This window comes from Pinus tabuliformis, chromosome X (genome assembly GCF_031772625.1).
Source record: "Pinus tabuliformis cultivar Carrire ecotype Pingquan chromosome X, CPIR1, whole genome shotgun sequence".
Taxonomy (NCBI): Eukaryota; Viridiplantae; Streptophyta; class Pinopsida; order Pinales; family Pinaceae; genus Pinus; species Pinus tabuliformis.
In genome coordinates, this window is record NC_142308.1 from 419,078,288 (window position 1) to 419,097,880 (window position 19,593).

The 19,593-nt window shown below is 40.4% G+C and overlaps 1 protein-coding gene and 1 pseudogene across 2 annotated transcripts; one reads left to right on the forward strand and one right to left on the reverse strand.

Annotated features, from left to right (window-relative positions):
• Positions 1 to 1,720: 1,720 nt before the first annotated feature.
• Positions 1,721 to 3,391, reverse strand: LOC149140345 (uncharacterized; annotated as a pseudogene).
• A 6,360-nt stretch (positions 3,392 to 9,751) lies between these two features.
• On the forward strand, positions 9,752 to 18,497 carry LOC149140346 (uncharacterized). 2 transcript variants are annotated; one of them, XM_089447791.1, is made up of 6 exons: positions 9,752 to 9,920; positions 16,982 to 17,162; positions 17,347 to 17,432; positions 17,569 to 17,739; positions 18,027 to 18,090; positions 18,343 to 18,497. In XM_089447791.1, the coding sequence occupies exons 1-4, from the start codon at positions 9,825 to 9,827 to the stop codon at positions 17,608 to 17,610; spliced, it is 405 nt and encodes a 134-aa protein (XP_089303917.1). In that variant the 5' UTR covers positions 9,752 to 9,824; the 3' UTR covers positions 17,611 to 17,739; positions 18,027 to 18,090; positions 18,343 to 18,497. The 2 variants fall into 2 exon arrangements, with proteins under 2 accessions (XP_089303917.1, XP_089303918.1); XM_089447792.1 differs by lacking the exon at positions 18,343 to 18,497 and having other exon boundaries at positions 18,027 to 18,165.
• Positions 18,498 to 19,593: the final 1,096 nt, after the last annotated feature.

The following is a 19,593-nucleotide window of genomic DNA, read 5'->3' on the forward strand; positions in this document are numbered from 1 at the left end:
TGACTTAATGGATTTGGCAGGAAAGCTTTCAATCCACTGTTTGCATTTCCCTTGAAATGAATCATAGAACAACATAATGCAAACATCTTCATTTTTAACTCTAAGAAGCTCGATAAAATCACAGAACTCAGATAGATGCGTCAAAGTTAAACTCAAATCTTCTCCGTTGAATTTTGGACCATTCCTTAGAAAATATGCATCCTTGGGAAAATGATTTGGGAAGCCATGAATTCCTGAAAAATTTATGCATGCATACCTTGAAATAAGAATGGTAGCATTTGGGTCCTTCATAACTCCAGTGGAATCACCATGAATCTATGAATTTCAAATTCTTCAACAATGGAGTCGCCAAGGTAGATTGCAGCCTGAGAAATTCTTCTGAGCTCCTGCTACCTTCAGAAGTTCAGCTTCATGATTTCGGGAATGAGTAATCTTCGACTCCCGGCAGACGCACCAAAATGTTATCTCAAAATCAGATCCTGATAGGCTGCTGGTCAGGTTGACTCTAAGTAACTATTTCAGACCTACTTTAGGCTGAGGCTTAGCCTCCTCAACCTGAGAGGGCTCTCCCTTAAAGGATTAATGATTTTGATTAAAGATAAGATGGCTAACTCTTATAGAACAACTATAAAAAATATGAATGCTGGAAATACATTAAACAACTATCCATTGGGCTTATGGAGTCAACAACACCTCAATATAACAGTGAACTCAACCTTACATAGAAGTCAGGGCACTCAGCATTTAGACATTCAGAACATAACTCATATGGGACCACAGTTTATAAATGCATACAGGAAATCAGAGCACATTCAGTGAATTCTGAGTGATTATACATCTATACCACTGTAAAAATTATGGAAAGGACAAGATCACATATTCTGAACATAAGAAATCCTTCATGAATTCTGAGAAGTAAAGTCAAAATTATATTACTGAAAATGAGTCTTTACATAAGCCAAATACACGTTGTATCATAAAATTTTCCAACCTTGATTACATTGTTGTTTCAGCTATATATAGAGTTCTTATTCTAACTGATCGAGATTCCTCCTCCAGCATGAGGGGAATTTGAAAACTACTTCTAATGACACCTATTAACCCTTTAACTAACTAATAAATACAACAAAGTCTTGATTGGAGTTTTTAGAGATCTAAATCAAGTATGACTCTAACTCCATAACAGCCTTGGTCTACAATCATTTTCATTCTCTGACATCTGGTTCCCTTTGGCGGTGGCTGTGATGGACTTTTAATGCTTCATGTTGCTCTTCAATGTCACACGTTTTCCATTGTCCTGAAACATAGGAAATTATCCCTGTTTTACTGGTCTTTGGTTTACCTCAAAATATTCGAATCCAAAGAAGCATGTCCTTTATCCTTTAATTACCCAAAATAGAGCAGACTGCCACGTCCTTGATGTGTTGTCCACCGTTTTCATGTACCTGTGTGATGACAAAATCTTTCAAAAAGATTTGCCGCTTTGTCAATCATAATTGATCAACTGAATTGTAACATGCAGCTACAGCAGTTTCGTAGCGCGCTACGAAACTGCTGTGTAATTTCAAAAACACAGTCTTCCTTTCATAGCTAAATGATCACCGCTGTTCATGGCTTAAGCACCTTACTCCCTTGATCATTTTGACAGGATTTGCTTGCAACTTTTCAAGAAACAGATATTTCTCCTGAGGAAAAGATGCAATGACACCAATAACACCATTCACTGTTCCAAATATAACTGTATGAATCTGGCTACAAGAACATCATTCAGAATTGAACCCTGCCCTAGAAGCATGCCATTTGGTGTAATATTGAAGTCATTTGTAGCTCGAGTGACAACTCGAAGGTACTCAGATATGTTATTGAAATAGCCCTGGAGATAAGAGTCTCTTGGAAGTACCACTTGTTGCTCTAAACTTGGTTGAAGCCTTGTAGTTAATACAATGCTTGCAAAAGCAAAACCACTGAACACCAATAGGACTGCAACTTTCACTGCTGGTATGCTTAGTACAGGTGCATGGATATTCTTCATGTACTACACCAAAAGGCCAGGTTTTTGGTGCCTCTTGCCCAAATTATCATGTTCAAGTTCAGTTGTTGATGGACTAACTCTAATGCAAGGAAAGCAATCAACTCTGTTTCCTTCTGTTCTTATCAAATCAAATGTCATAAGAGGAACAAATGCAGTCACTTGCAGTAAGAAGTCCACTAACACCGCAAGAGCTGCAAACATCGAGAACACTCGACACGCAGGCATAGGGATGAAACTTCCAACTGCAAATGCCACAACCTCTGAAAGGGTTGAAAGTGTTATAGATGGCCCCACTTCAGCAAGTGTGTTTCCCACTCGTTCTTCCAAGGCCAATTCGACTGGCTGGCATTTAAGTGCATGCACTAAGATGCACATATTGTCAACTCCCACCGCAAGCACTAGAAATGGAATAACTTCAACAATAATTAAAGTGGACTTCACTCCAAGTGCACTGAATAGCCCAATAGATCCAAGTACCGAAAGGACAACAACAAGAACCCCTGACAAACCAAGTAACACCTTCGATGAAACATAAAGAGGTGAAAAGTGTGGTGAAATATCACCCAGTGTCACTGATATGTAGGCAAACATGACAATGTAGCTGATCAATATGGTTACAACATCAGCAGTGCTCTCCCTCTTAAGTTCTTCCTGCACAGAACTTTCTGCAGAAAATGCAAGAGTAAGATTGTGCAACTTTGCCATTGGAATAAGCTCTTCTTTCACTAAATGAATGAAAGAATTCTCCCATGCTAACGCTTTTCCATTTTCATGTCCTGTCTTGTCTACAGCATTATTAACAGGATATGTGATAACAAATGCAGTAGCCTGTGAATAGTTGCTTCCCTTGTAACCCCCTAATATTGTGCTTGGGTCAACAGGAGCATGATATGAACTCAAGCATGGCTCCGAAGATGTGTAATGCTCAAAGCAAAACAACGCATGTGAAGACCCTTCATAATCATCAAACAGTTCTGGTTTCATTTTATAGTATTGTAAAACAGTTTGACTAGCACACTCCTCACCAACCGGCTTCATGCAGATATCCTTTAGAGATACCAATGATCCAGAGTAGTTTCCTTGAATTCTATCCACCTTTTTCTGCATTTCAAATAATAACTTGATGTTCTTCTCTGTCACAATACTTGGAGCTGGATTATCTTCTGAAAGAGGAATAGTAGCCAAGATAAGCTGTTCTATTCTATAGAAAGGAGACAAGTGGGTGTCAAAGAAGGATGAAGCAGAACATCGTTTACATCTTCTGCTAATGTTCTTCTCAAAGACTTTACAAAGTACATATGATTGCTGCACAGTATTTGAATTGCTATCGTTGCAATAATCAAGAATGTACTCATGCATCTGCCAATTGGTTCTTTCTCCATGGCGAACACGCCCTCTGTAGAAAACTAAAGTCTTCTTAATCCCTAGAACTTCAGAGGATGCAACAATAGTTCGGTTTTTTCGAGTGACCTTTCAGTAACCCAGCTTGGTCGCTCGAACTTTCCTTGGTCCAATAGGGTATTCCGCCTTTTTGGGGCTTGGAAAAAAAAATAACCCTTTCAAATTTCTTCCTTTCAGACATGAGTTGTCAGGCAAATCCCATGGTTCGCAGTCGTATGGATTGACCTCTGAAATGACACTGCAAGGTTGAGGGCGCCCATATACTTTTCTTTTCAGATAGTGGGTGAACAATTCTTCATCCGTCGGGTGAAAGCAGAATCCAGGTGGCTGAGAACTGTTCTCCATCTGGATCTTCAAAGCTGAAAATCAAAACAATGTCTCTACTGCCGCTCCTTTTTAAATGCAATTTCGGCAGCAGCTCACTGCCCATGACAAGGAACCGCTCACATTTTCACCTGTTATAAAGGCCCTAGCGCCCAGCAACATCAACTGATTTGTTTTTCTAATTGTGTTTCATGAACAGGTCACAATACCACATTGAAATAAAACAGATAATCGAACCCACTGGACTATTCGTGTCAACATAACTGAATATTTTGATTGATGCCAGCAAGCAACTTTCCATTAAATGCATTCAGATCGTAAACAGAACCCTTTGTCTCCTTCTCAGCAATAACTGCAACATGTGCCAGTACCAAGACACCTATGACCTAAAACACATCGGATTCTGATAAGTATGATAGCTGGGTGAGATTTGCTATGGATCAGCACAAAATAACCTAGACCGGGTTTCTGCGCTACGAAATCACATGAAACATGTTGCGCTGCAAAAACACCTAAAACTGACTTATGGGCTATGAAATAACCTAAAGAGCTTTGTGACACATAGTAACTTTTGAAAAAAATTGACACATGGCTATGAGACGGGGATGAATGAGAATGACCGGTGATGAATGAGAATACATAGTTGACTCAAGACTCTAATAACAAAAATCAAATTTAGACTAGCACCGAATTTTTTACCATCAAACTAATGTGAGTGGTTTTGAAATTAGAATTATTAAGTGATAACACCAGGAAAAATGTATTGTAAATGAGCGGGCCCACTTGGAGAAATTTGCGAATCGAAATTTCACGAAGCGGGAGTGATTTTGGCCTTTGGGTCTCTGTGCACCGCGCCAAAAACTATATGCGTCGCGCTACTTTGGAGCTGGTTTTGAGGCACCTTCTGAAGTCCAAATTGAGCCCAAGTGTGCTTGTTGGAAATCCCTACCTGTCTACTCTCCAACCCAAGTGGAATTTCTAAATTTGGTGCCCATTTGTCCCTCCAAAACTACAATCTCCCAAGACTGCTTCCTGTGTATCAAAATAGGGCAGAGAGGTCATTTTTTGGGTGTTTTTGACCTCCTGAGGACTCAAAATTGGCCCAAACTTCTTGTTCATGCACCAACAGTCATGATTGTCCTTGGAAAATCCAAAAATGAAAAACCTTTTGTCATTTGGAGCTCCCTATTGTAAGCGCGTGCCACGTGGCGCGACGCACAGGGAGAAAAACCCTGTTTTTTGCACAAAAATTTCCAAAAATCCAAAAAATGCCCCAAATTTCTTGAAATTTGGGCTGGAGCTTCCTTATCAAGTGTTATGCTGGGCTAAAGAGGCTTCGGCCAATATCTGAAGTCGATCGAGCTCCCTTTTCCTCTTTTGCTTCTTGATTGCCTTCCTCAATTTCGCCTTCAAATTCCTGATTCGGGCCTTGCACACTTTGTTTCGCACCATGTAGTGGAAAGCCATGTGTCTCAGCAATGCATGGTCCTTGTCGGCCTTTTCTAGCAGCCTCTCTAAGTGCATGTTAACTCTCTTGAGGTTGGCCTCCTGATCTTCATTAATCTCTTGCTCCAATGACGTGAGCTCAACTCTTCTCCTTTGTGCAGCTTGGTGATTCTCGCGAATGTTTTGTAGCTCCATGATTGCTTGCTGATCCTCAAGTTGTTTGTTCCTTTGCTCCAGATATTTCATGTTCCACTTAGCCCACTCCAAGTCAAGGGATAAGGCTTCGATCTCTGATTGCTGCTCTTGTATGATTTCTCTAAGTTTGGTGCTTTGTGGACCCGTATCTGTATCATCATCATGAAGGAGAATGAAGTCGGTCTCTCGTTCACCTGAAGGCCCCTCATCCTGCATTGGATCCTTTCCTTTGTCCTGTTCCTGTGATGCTGATGGAGGAAGTGAGGCCCCTTCCACCCCGGGTGGAGATAACACTCGCTTTGCTACTGCAAACAAATGTCTAGCACCCCTCTGATATGTAACGAATATCGGCATACTAGCAGTCTCATGGTGCTCATACCGATGAGAAGGTTCACCCTCTCTATGTTCCGGCAAATGAAAAACGGAATGTTCATCATCCCTGGTGAAATGCATGAGCAACCTGATGTGATAAGCATACAGACGAGAGAATCACCCCTCACAGCTAAAATATTTCATTATCAATCTCATTAGTGGAGCATATTCATCTTTCAGATACCGGAATGGAAACACTCTCTTGAGCTGCCTTAAGAAACTGGTTTTGATGTATGGCTCATAATGCTACCAGTCAATCTTCTGTTTCTTGTGCCATGGTTCACCAATGTTCAGTATACCGGTTGCTAATGAGACAGATTGTGGTGTAAGTGTGAAGGTGACACCAACCAAGATAGCTTGATCTCCGTGCAAGTGCAGCACAAAAAGACGAGCCAACTCATGATGAAATTGGACACTAGCCACCTTTTGACAAAACTCATAGCATGACTGATGTTGAAAACAGGACATAGCAAGAGGGCAGGCCTGCAATTCTGTAAGGGTGGTCGGTTCTTCTCTAACATGTCTGCCACTCTTATGAGGCCTCCAGGGTGCCTGTTCTTCCAAGGGAGAGTCACTTTGGGTTTCCACCTCATAGTCCGATGAATGCTCAGATGCCATGACTGCTATACAAAATACCTTGAAGACAAGATGACTGTTGTGTATGAACTGTGCTTGAACTGCTCTTCTTGGTATTGTATTTCAATTTCTGCCACCAAGGGGAAAAAACAAATGCAACAGGGACTGTTAGGGATTGTTAGGAAGGGGAAACAATATTGAGGAATGAGAATTATTGGGATAATTTTAATTAGGGAGAGGGGGGGATTTTATATATGGGAATAAGGTTTAGGGTTTGGGATTAGTTATATAGGGTTGAGGAGATTTTAATAAGGGCTAGGGTTTTGGGATGTTGAATGTAATGTAGGATTGATCAACTTGGTGGGCGGCTAGGAAATGAGGCAACAAGGGAGAATGGGGAAGGAGGAGAGTCCTTGGTGACAAAATTGTGAGCTCCGAAACCCTGGCAACAAATTTGTTTGTGTTGGGTATGGATTTTTGTTTCAACCTTTATTCACCCTTACACCACCATCTCTTATCAAAAAATTTGAGGCAATGTCATAATAGAAGGCCCTACCTGACAACTCCACGCAAGGGATGAGAAATTTGAAAAGATTTGACACAATTTCGGGCTCTGAACTGTGTGCACCGCGCCAAGAACCCAGTGCGTCGTGCCCTCTATGTGCATCGTGCTTGTTCAAATTAGCACTAGGCGGAAATCTCTAGTGCGCCGCGCTCCTCCACCTGTGCACCGCGCTCCAATCCTTTAACACAGTCACGGCTTTTAAATTGCGGTTTGTTCTTCAACCTCCAAATTCGACTTTGCTATAAGTTTTCATGAATATAACTTGGTGCAAATATTTATATGCTTGGAGAAATATCTTGCAAGAGTTGGATTTGATTTTTTCTTTCTCCAAAACCCATTTTGTAATGTTTTCACTTTGGCACTTATTCACAATTAATACAACTTTGCTTTTCACACTTCCTTTTGATTTCTTTGACTAAAATGATGAAATTTTTGGCAATTTTTTGCAGGGGTAGCCAACATGGAATTTGGCTAAGGAGACCGGGGCTGCGCTTGGAGAAATCCACTGAGAAAATTTTGAAAATTATTACAAATGGCAAACTGTTGACTTTTCTTCAAAACAGAGTTTTGAAGAATAGTCCTAATCTATCGATATGATGATGAAAATCTTTGAATCACAACTTTATAAGAGCCTCCCTCTGGCCTTGCTGGCTTTATTGGACATTGTTTGAAGACCAAATGACTAATCCTTAGACTTCATGACCGAAACGACTCTTGTCCATTAAAAGATCAAACATTTACTGTCATGGACTTTAATACACATTGATGAAAAAACCTAAGCCAGCAGGTGCAAGACATGAGGGGAATGAATGATAAGGCCCTTCCGTCAGATTATGGCATGCCCCTAGTGGAATGCAGCTGAATGAATGGAGCAATACACCTAAAAATGAAATGCAGAAAGAGTTTTGATCTCTGACAGAGGATTGACAAGACCGTCTCTAACAAGCCCTTTCATTATCATTGGCAGATCCTCCTCCATACTCAGGGGGCATTGAATATAGTAACCAAGGCACTATTGACATGTCATATGAGGTATGCCTCTAATAACTAGATATTTGCCTGAAAGGAGATATATTAGTCTTCAGATTTTGTTATCATTTGTATTCCCCTTATTCTTGTTTTGGTAATATTTACATATTTCTAAGATTCAAGTCTCTGCACTTTGCAGGAGGAAAAATGTATTATGTTGTACTATGCACGTTATTGTTAATAATTATTGGTGAAAATAAATTTTCATGGCATTAGTGGAGTAATCACTCGCCCTCTTAGGGGATTGAAGAGCTTTCCCCCTTGTGGAACAAGTATAAGCATGAAGATATCTTTGTGTGGACCTCCTAAGGTACGGTGAGAATATGGGTTTCCTAATAAGCATGGAATTGCATATGAGGCTTGAGCCATGAGCTTTGCTAGCTTAAAATCAAAATCAAAATTCCTTTCAAATGGCAACAAATTCTGTTCCTTTAGTAGTGTGTGTCCTAAGTCCTCAGGGGAGCAAGGGCAGCAAACGAACTTCTTTCTAAAGAACTAACAAAAGGTTTGATGCATTAGTGCTTCTAAAGGGGATGTCCAAACATTCCTGTCAGCTTTGTCATTTTCAAGAGTTTCCTGACAGAGGTATACGTAGGTCCATTTTATGTTAGGCGCGTGCTATATTCTATTCGTTGATTCTGTATCCGTTGGATAGAAGATCCATGTGTCTTATTCGCTTCAATGTGTTTCATACATCTTTCGAATGTGAGAGTGGAAGGCTTCGTTATGAGGGCTTGGTGTGCATTACACGTATTTAATTATTTTTCCCATTCTAGTACATAAGAAAGGAAGTCCACATGCCTAAGTGGATAGCCACAAGGTTAGAAAAATTCGTGCATGACTTTATAACATTAAGTGGATTTGGCTTCATTGGGTTTTTAATTCTGAGAACCTTAGCGTTGATTCTTGAATTGAAAAGATGCCAGGTCTGATGTCAAGTTCAATCACGGTGATCCATATTAGGTAATTCTTGTTGAGGGACATAGATTATATTCTGTATTTGATATGAAATACTTCAAAATAATCCTTTTAATATTAATAAGGTGTTCTGTCCAGATGTCATGGATTTTGAGCAGATACAAGGTTCACCTCTTTCTATGCCCAACCTTTACTATAAGTGAAGTCTTGTACAGACATGATTAGCGTATGTTCCTTGGTCTTTTACATACATGCCAGAGTTGCCATTAGACTTGTGTATCTGATTCTATTTGATAGCTAGTTTGGGTAGTTTGGAAATTTGTTGAATAGGGAAATAAATCAGGCCATCAAACCTGGGCGATATATGTTCAAAACCGAGAATATTTCTGCATACAGAAGGATATACATTAAATATTGGCACCATCAGCAGATGAACCAACATAATGAAATGATTTATGCTTTCATTGGAATGTGTATTTTTAAGAGACTAGCTGGAGTGAGTGTACACTTCTGGTAGCAAGGTTCAGGGAGTTCAACAAGCTTTCTGTTTCCAATTTGAGATTAAATTTTAATCTTACTGATATTGGGGTCTGTTGTTGGGATTTTTACAGTCTCTTGTTCAGCTGGAAAATGTAAAATGTGTGGCTCCTGCCACAATAGTGAACTCTATGCCAATATTAACTTTTGATGGAAATAGGTCTGAACAGGGATCGACTCTTTCTCATGATCTTTTCCATTCAAATCAACCGAGAAATGAAAATTGTGATGATTTTGACCTTGAAATGGCATTATGTAAGTTGCTTCCCTGGGGTTGAATTGTTGCAAGCAAGTTTATAGAATAATGGATTCTCATGATTTAACTTTTCCATCCAGTTAGCATTCATTAACTGACGCATTTCTTAAAGTTTGTTTTCTTTTATTGAATACCAACTTATTAAGTAGAACTATGATCAATTTAATTATTGCATGTTTCAGCCCTTTCATTATCATTGGCAGATCCTCCTCCATACTCGGAGGGGCATTGAATATAGTAACCAAGGAACTATTGACATGTCATATGAGGTATGACTCTAATAACTAGATATTTTCCTGAAAGGAGATATATTAGTCTTCAGATTTTGTTATCATTTGTATTCCCCTTATTCTTGTTTTGGTAATATTTACATATTTCTAAGATTCAAGTCTCTGCACTTTGCAGGAGGAAAAATGTATTATGTTGTACTATGCACGTTATTGTTAATAATTATTGGTGAAAATAAATTTTCATGGCATTAGTGGAGTAATCACTCGCCCTCTTAGGGGATTGAAGAGCTTTCCCCCTCATGGAACAAGTATAAGCATGAAGATATCTTTTTGTGGACCTCCTAAGGTACGGTGAGAATATGGGTTGCCTAATAAGCATGGAATTGCATATGAGGCTTGAGCCATGAGCTTTGCTAGCTCAAAATCAAAATCAAAATTCCTTTCAAATGGCAACAAATTCTGTTCCTTAGTAGTGTGTGTCCTAAGTCCTCAGGGGAGCAAGGGCAACAAATGAACTTCTTTCTAAAGAACTAACAAAAGGTTTGATGCATCAGTGCTTCTACAGGGGATGTCCAAACATTCTTGTCAGCTTTGTCATGTTCAAGAGTTTCCTGACAGAGGTATAGGTAGGTCCATTTTGTGTTAGGCACGTGCTATATTCTATTAGCTGATTCTGTATCCGTTGGATAGAAGATCCATGTGTCTTATTTGCTTCAATGCGTTTCATACATTTTTCGAATGTGAGAGTGGAAGGCTTCGTTATGAGGGCTTGGTGTGCATTACGCGTATTTAATTATTTTTCCAATTCCAGTACATAATGTTAGAGTTGGTCTGGTCAGCCCTCCGTTAGAGATCAAAGCTCTTTGTGCATTTCAATTTTAGGTGTCCTGCTCCATCCACTCAGCTGCATTTTGCTAGGGACATGTAATGATCTGACAGAGATAGTCATGCTAGTCATTTTCCCTCATCTCTGGCCCCTGCTGGCTCAGGTCTTGGTCCATAATCACTGAAGTTCATGATAGTCAAGGTCTGGTCATATTACAGGACAAAGTCCTTTTTATTGCTGGGTCTAGGAAATCATCAATGTGGTCTTTGAAAAACATGTCCAGAAACAAGCCATGCAGGCCAGAGGGAGACCTTATACAGCTATGGTTCAGAAAGCTTCATCATCACCTGAAGAGACATCGACTCTTCTTCAAAACTCTGTTTTGAAGAAAAGTCAAACAAGGTCAACTATGACAAAATTTTCCAAAAAATCGCTAGTTGACTTTTTTAGATGCAGTCATGGTTTTCATGGCCAAATGCCCAGTCACACAGTCCCCACAAAGAAATGCCAAAAATTTCATCACGAGAGCCAAAATTTCAAAGAAAAATGAAAAGCAGGGTGTTTTAAAGTCAATGAAAAAGTGCAAAACACAAACATTAGAAAGTGGGTTTTCAAAGAAGAAAAAATTAAACCCAACTCTCCCAAGCCTATATATACTTGTTTTTGCCCAAAACAAAAACCATTTGTGCTTTGGCAAGCTTGGAGAGAAATTACAAAGGTGAGAGAGCAAATTCATGAGGGTTTGAGTGAAGGAGAGCTGGTTTCCAAAGGGCGCGGCGCACACACCAGGGAGCGCGGCGCACACAGAGGGCGCGACGCACTGGCAGCCAGCCCACAGTGCAAAATCAACAAGGGCGCGACGCACTCAGGGCGCGCGGTGCACTGGGCTTGGCGCGCGATGCACATAGCCAGGGAGCTCAAAACACTTGCAAATTTGTTTTATATCCCGGTTGAAGGCTAGCAAGCAAGAGGTAGGCTCAAAAGAAACCTCTTCTCTATCAATTTGGTCAATGGCTGGTGTTTCTAAGATGTTGAATGGTATCCAAAGCACATTGGCCATCCATGAAAATAATCATCAAAGGAAAAATGATAAACGGGGTTGCAAATTTATGAAGACGCCACCAAGGTTTTGCTCCCATCCCCTTGTCCCCTCACTCCTCGTCATTGTCACCTCCAGTCCACCTTGTCTCCTAAGGAAATCCCCTAGAAATCTCCACTAAGGCCCACCCCTGGAGTTCCAAGCAAATTAATGTCATTTGACAGTGCGCGACGCACACACAAGGTGGCATGGCGCACTCAGGGCGCGCGGCGCACTGGGAGCCCGGCCACAGTGTTAATATTGCACTGGCGTGGCGCATACCCGGCGCGCGGCGCACAGACTTGTGAGCCTAAAAAAACACCGAATTGCCTAATTTTTTTTAAATGGCTCTCAAAATTGCAAAGGTGGCCCTAGATCCCTTCACCATTGATCCTTAACTCAAAGAAAAATATGATTTTGGTGACCATGAAATCAAAGGAAATAATTTTATTAAGTAAACCCAAAAATGACACAAAGAAGGGCAAAAAGCTAGGGTTTTGCTACAGTAACATGATTGCTAAATATGCTCCTATCCTACCTCTATCAGCTAATTCCCCTGGAGCAGTTTCCCCTAATAGTTACCCTAGCTACATTGTAATCATATCCATTCGTCCCCTTTATTCTTATAGCTCAAAATATCCCAAACAGTACCCCATCAAAACCATACCCCAAACACTCCCAAATCCCTGATAAATTTCTCCTTTAAACCCCTATTCCCCTTTTCATCATTCCCCTCCTAACACTCCGTTGTTTTATTGTCCCCTTGGTGATAGATTTTCAGAACATCTATCAGTTCCATTGGATTCAGAGGGCAGCATAAAACTCAGGGTACAAGCAGCAGTAATGGCATCAGAAAATTCATCAGAGTATGAGGAGGGGACCCACAGTGACAAATCTTCAGGAGAGAGGGCCCATAGGAGACATCACCAGAGCGGCAGACATCTTAGAGATGAGCCAAACACCCTCACTGAGCTGCAGGCATGCCCACTTGCTATGTCTTGTTTCCAGCACTTGGGATGTTATGAATTTTGTCAAAGGGTGTCCAATGTCAAAGTCCATCATGAGTTGGCCCGCCTTTTTTCACTTCATCTACAGGGAGGCCAATCTGTCCTAACTGGGGTCACTTTCACCTTGACACCGGAGGCTATATCAGTGGCAACAGGGATACCAAACATTGGGGAGCAGTGGCATAAGAAGAAGAAGGTGGAGAGGCATCACTATGAGCCTTACATCAAGAACAACTGCTTGAGCTAGCTCACCAGAGTTTTTCCATTCAGATTTTTGAGGGATGAGTATGCCCCACTCATGAGATTGATTATGAAGTATTTCAGTTGTGAGGGGAGGTTTTCTTGCCTTTATGCCTATCACATCCACTTGCTCATGCACTTCACCAGGGTGCAGATGATGAGCCTCCCATTTTTCATCTGCAACAACATTGAGAAGATGAAAAACTTCATGCAGCGCAAGACCCCACGACAACAGCTAAATAGTGTCTATCATTTTTCTCTCATCTGGATCTTGGTAGACCATCAGTTGGGATTGCAGGGTATTGCTTGGGAGGACTTCATCTCCCGTGATTTCTTCAGCGCCCCACCGATGATATCAGAGGCAGAACATGAGGTGGGAGGTCCTTCACATCAGTTTGAGCATGAGATGGGAAGTCCTTCACATCAGTTTGAGCACCATGAGACTGCCACCATGCCAGTATACATCACATACCAGAAGGGCAGTAGACCATTGTTCACAGCAGCAAAGCGAGTGTTATCTCCACCCGGGGTGGAAGGGGCCTCGCTTCCGACATCAGCACCACAGGAGCAGGGTAAGGGCAAGGAGCCAGTGCAGGAGGAAGGGCCATCAGGTGAGCAAGAGACCGAGTTTGTTCTCCTCCAGGATGATGAGACAAATGCAGAACCTACAAATGCTGAGCTGGGAGAGATCATTCAGGAGCAGCAGTCTGTGATTGAGAAACTATCCCTGGACTTGGATAGGGCCAAGTGGAACGTGCAGTATCTGGAGCAGAGGAACAAGCAACTTGAGGATTGGCTAGCTGAGATAGAGTTGCAAATGATCAAGGAAAACCAGCGACACATCCTGGCAGCACAAGGTAGACCTATGGAGCAAAGAGACGAAGACCGGGAGTATGTGCTAGAGAAAGTGAACGTTCACTTGGAGAAATGGTTGGATAAAGCAAACATGGAGAAAGACATGATGATGCACATGAATCATCACTACCAGGCCAGAAACATGAGTTCCAAAGCAAGAATCAGGAGCCTAAAGGCAAAATTGAGCAAAGCGACAAAAGAGGCAAAGGAGGCAAAGGAGGCAAAGGAGCAAGATCGGCTTCGAATCTTGGCTGAGGCTTTCTTGGCACAGCATAGCACTTCATAGGGAACCTCTAGCCCAAATTTCAAAAAAATTGGGCAAATTTTGGTCACAGGCAAATTTTTGGACACAAAATAGGAAATTCCTCCCTGTGCGCCACGCCACTGGCGCAACGCTAAAAATCTAGGACTCTAATCGAGGAATGGCTTGCATATTTGGATTTAGAATCGAAAAATACTACTACTGGTGTCCGGGAAAGAAATTTTGACAAGATATGGGCCTCCTAAAGGTCAAAAAACACCCAAAAATGGCCTCTCTGCCACTTTTTTGACACACAAAAAGCAGTCTTGGGAGAATGAAGATTTGGAGGGGCAAATGAGCACCAAATTGAGAAATTCTAGTGGGGTTAGAAAGTAGACAGGACAGGATTTCCAACAAGCCCACTTGGGCACATTTTGGACACCTGCAAGTGCCCCAAAACAGGCTCCAAAGTGGCGCGACGCACAGAGAATTTGGCGCGGCGCACAGGGGAAAAAACTGCCAATTTGCTCCCGTTTCGCGAAATTTCGGGTCGCGACTTCTCCAAGTGGGCCCGGTCATCTACACTTCGGTTTTTTGGCACCAAAGGTAGCATTTAAAGAGTTTTCTCTCTAGATGGGCATCTATCCAAGTGGCAAAAGAATGCAAAGGGTCACCACAACCAAATGTCATGCTTGAGAGCGCTGCACCTGTAGCTGATGGTTGGCTCTCCATCTCCTTTTCGAAATGATTTGAGTAACTTCCCAACCCCTGGGCGTTCCATCTCTTCTCCACACATTCTATATATTGTATGCAAGTTATTTGCAAAGGGTTAGCTGGCTTGTAACTTCTGGGAGACTGTGGGAAAGAAACTCTTTTTCTGCACTGTGTATTTTTTACAGAGAATTAATGAAAGGCAGCAGCTCTGTTTCATGAGATTCTTGTGGCCATGAGTGTAGAAAATGTGTTCTTATGTTCCATGTGTATCTTGTTATGTTTCATATTTCATTTCATGCTTCATTTCAGTGAAATTTTCTAAGTGAGATTAGGTAGAATTCAATTTATATTGCTCTGCCTGTGGGAAAATTTCATGTGTAGTGTTATTCTTCTATTGAAAAGGATTCGTGCGACCATGCCCTTATCACTCTCTTCAGCAATCTTTCCATTCCGCGTTACCTTAAGCCGAAATTGCTACGCTTGCTGCCTACCTTGCCTCACGGAATAATCTGTGCCTTCATTTTCAATTCTCTGTTCTTTGCTGAGCTCCAGTCCCATATACATCCCAGAAGCTCGGTCACTTCATAAAATCTTTTCCAAAATCCCTATCCACTTACTAGCCTAAGTTAAACAGCGTATTGTAAGTCATCTCAGACCGTTTTCGATCATATATTCACTGAGCGTGACTTGGAGAGAGCCCTCTCCTGCTCTGGTAGGGCTAGCTACCATACTAAGCGTGGTTTGTGGTTACCCTAATTTTTGCCTTCCTTCAGCCTAAGGTAGATTTAGGTGCTAACACATAAGAAAGGAAGTCCACATGCCTAAGTGGATAGCCACAAGGTTAGAAAAATTCGTGCATGACTTTATAACGTTTAGTGGATTTGGCTTCATTGGGAGATATCTTTGTGTGGACCTCCTAAGGTACGATGAGAATATGGGTTGCCTAATAAGCATGGAATTGCATATGAGGCTTGAGCCATGAGCTTTGCTAGCTCAAAATCAAAATCAAAATTCCTTTCAAATGGCAACAAATTATGTTCCTTAGTAGTGTGTGTCCTAAGTCCTCAGGGGAGCAAGGGCAGCAAACGAACTTCTTTCTAAAGAACTAACAAAAGGTTTGATGCATCAGTGCTTCTACAGGGGATGTCCAAACATTCCTGTCAGCTTTTTCATGTTCAAGAGTTTCCTGACAGAGGTATAGGTAGGTCCATTTTGTGTTAGGCACGTGCTATATTCTATTAGTTGATTCTGTATCCATTGGATAGAAGATCCATGTGTCTTATTCGCTTCAATGCGTTTCATACATTTTTCGAATGTGAGAGTGGAAGGCTTCGTTATGAGGGCTTGGTGTGCATTACGCGTATTTAATTCTTTTTCCAATTCCAGTACATAAGAAAGGAAGTCCACATGCCTAAGTGGATAGCCACAAGGTTAGAAAAATTCGTGCATGACTTTATAACGTTAAGTGGATTTGGCTTCATTGGGTTTTTAATTCTGAGAACCTTAGCGTTGATTCTTGAATTGAAAAGATGCCAGGTCTGATGTCAGGTTCAATCACGGTGATCCATATTAGGTAATGCTTGTTGAGGGACATAGATTATATTCTGTATTTGATATGAAATACTTCAAAATAATCCTTTTAATATTAATAAGGTGTTCTGTCCAGATGTCATGGATTTTGAGCAGATACAAGGTTCACCTCTTTCTATGCCCAACCTTTACTATAAGTGAAGTCTTGTACAGACATTATTAGCGTCTATTCCTTGGTCTTTTACATACATGCCAGAGTTGCCATTAGACTTGTGTATCTGATTCTGTTTGATAGCTAGTTTGCGTAGTTTGGAAATTTGTTGAATGGGGAAATAAATCAGGCCATCAAACCTGGGCGATATATGTTCAAAACCGAGAATATTTCTACATACAGAAGGATATACATTAAATATTGGCACCATCAGCAGATGAACCAACATAATGAAATGATTTATGCTTTCATTGGAATGTGTATTTTTAAGAGACTAGCTGGAGTGAGTGTACACTTGTGGTAGCAAGGTTCAGGGAGTTCAGCAGGCTTTCTGTTTCCAATTTGAGATTAAATTTTAATCTTACTGATATTGGGGTCTGTTGTTGGGATTTTTACAGTCTCTTGTTCAGCTGGAAAATGTAAAATGTGTGGCTCCTGCCACAATAGTGAACTCTATGCCAATATTAACTTTTGATGGAAATAAGTCTGAACAGGGATCGACTCTTTCTCATGATCTTTTCCATTCAAATCAGCCGAGAAATGAAAACTGTGATGATTTTGACCTTGAAATGGCATTATGTAAGCTGCTTCCCTGGGGTTGAATTGTTGCAAGCAAGTTTCATAGAATAATGGATTCTCATGATTTAACTTTTCCATCCAGTTAGCATTCATTAACTGACGCATTTCTTAAAGTTTTTTTCCTTTTATTGAATACCAACTTATTAAGTAGAACTATGACCAATTTAATCATTGCATGTTTCAGCCCTTTCATTATCATTGGCAGATCCTCCTCCATACTCGGGGGGCATTGAATATAGTAACCAAGGCACTATTGACATGTCATATGAGGTATGCCTCTAATAACTAGATATTTGCCTGAAAGGAGATATATTAGTCTTCAGATTTTGTTATCATTTGTCTTCCCCTTATTCTTGTTTTGGTAATATTTACATATTTCTAAGATTCAAGTCTCTGCACTTTGCAGGAGGAAAAATGTATTATGTTGTACTATGCACGTTATTGTTAATAATTATTGGTGAAAATAAATTTTCATGGCATTAGTGGAGTAATCACTCGCCCTCTTAGGGGATTGAAGAGCTTTCCCCCTTGTGGAACAAGTATAAGCATGAAGATATCTTTGTGTGGATCTCCTAAGGTATGGTGAGAATAACAGATGTAATATTTAAGGAGAAATATTGTTGTAAAGTGTAGAACTGCCATCGTATTTATTCAGAATCAACAAATCTATTCTCATCAGAATATGCCTCCTTCCTGCCAAACAACAACTTAAAAATCTCAATATTTAAGAATCCGAGCATTGCCAGAAGATACCTTATTTCTACATTTTTTGGGCAGATTTGAAGTACATGGTTTGTTGAACATGTTGTATGATCAATGCCCCACCTATCTTTTTGGGCAATAAGTTGTATGCTCATGTTTCAGGAGGGGTGGTGTGATAGTCAAGGAACCCTTGAAGAAGTTCGTGCAAAACTGCAAATGAAAGGAGGTAGAACACCATGTAATTCTTACTTCCCAATGTCAATAATGGACATACAAGTCCCATCATCAAACATTTATCTCAGATTCAGAAAGAGCATGATGATACGTTGCTAATAAAACAATGTAACTGTATTTTTCTGCTTTGGCAGTCTTTTTGTCATTCTTGGAGGCAATTAAAAGACAATGAATCATTCTTCTGTGTTTTAAATTTCTAAACTATGTTCCTGTTTGTTATAACAAGTTAGCTTGCCAATTGCAGTGATGGAAACAGCCACATTGCTAACTGCCAATTGTAGTGATGGAAACAGGTACATTGCTAACTCTTGGTTTGCTCAACCTGCTCCAAAAGATCATCCATGGTGCTCCATGCCAAACCATGCTATGACTCCCCATATCTCTGGGACTACAATAGATGGCCAGGTGTCTGATTTCATCCAATTTCACCCCTTTGTTTCTAGCAATTTCTTTGATTGACAAACATACCTCATAAATAATTCAAAAAGTCAATTATATTGCATCATGGTCCATTGCACAAAGCTTTAATGCTATCATTAATTCATCATTTTTGTCATCTTTGGAAGCAAAAAATAGGAATCATAAAAAGTACAGAGATATTCTTGAGAGTTTTATGACTAATTGTTCATAAAATCTCTACTTCAGATAATGTATGCAGCTGGAACGCAGGATATTCTAGATAGATACTTCAAGGGAGAAGATTTTCCTTTGCAGAATTATATTGTGAAGGAAAGAAAGCTGGCCAGTCAATACCTATAAACAATTCATGTTGGATGCTAAAGTAAATGATTCATCCTGTTGAAGGCTGCTTTATCTGGAATAACAAGCAAGAGCCAGAGAAGAGCTTGCTTCTCTCAAATAAAACAATGCATCAAATATTGGACTCTCAAATACATTCCTGAGACTAATGATGGTTCAAAGCATTATGCATGAATGAATGATAGAAGATTAGCATGAAGCTCATTCCATCTTATTGATTTTATAGGTTAGTAGTTTTGAAATAAACAAAATCTAAAATAGAGTGAAGTCAGCGCTTTAGTCATTTGTGGCTATTGATGCATGAAGTTGTCTCACAGATATTTCCCTTCACAGAATTATATTGTGAAGCAAGGAAAGTTGTCTAGTCAATACCTATAAACAATGCATGCTGGATGCTAAAGCAGATGATTCATCCTGTTGAAGGCTGCTTTATCTGGAATAACAAGCAAGAGCTAGAGCAGAGCTCGCTTCCCTCGAATAAAACAGTGCATCAAATATTGAACTGTCAAATACATTCCTGAAACCAATGATGCTTCAAAGCATTATGCAGGAATGAATAATAGAAGATTAGCATGAAGCTCATTCCTCTATATTATATCTTTCTGCCGAATTGAATCTTTGTACATTTTTCTTTGAATCTATTTTTTTAAATTGCTATCACTTCTTCATGCAATAGCGACTTTGTTTAAAGGTATGGCTTAATCGACTGGTTCAACAATCCATGACATTTTTCAGG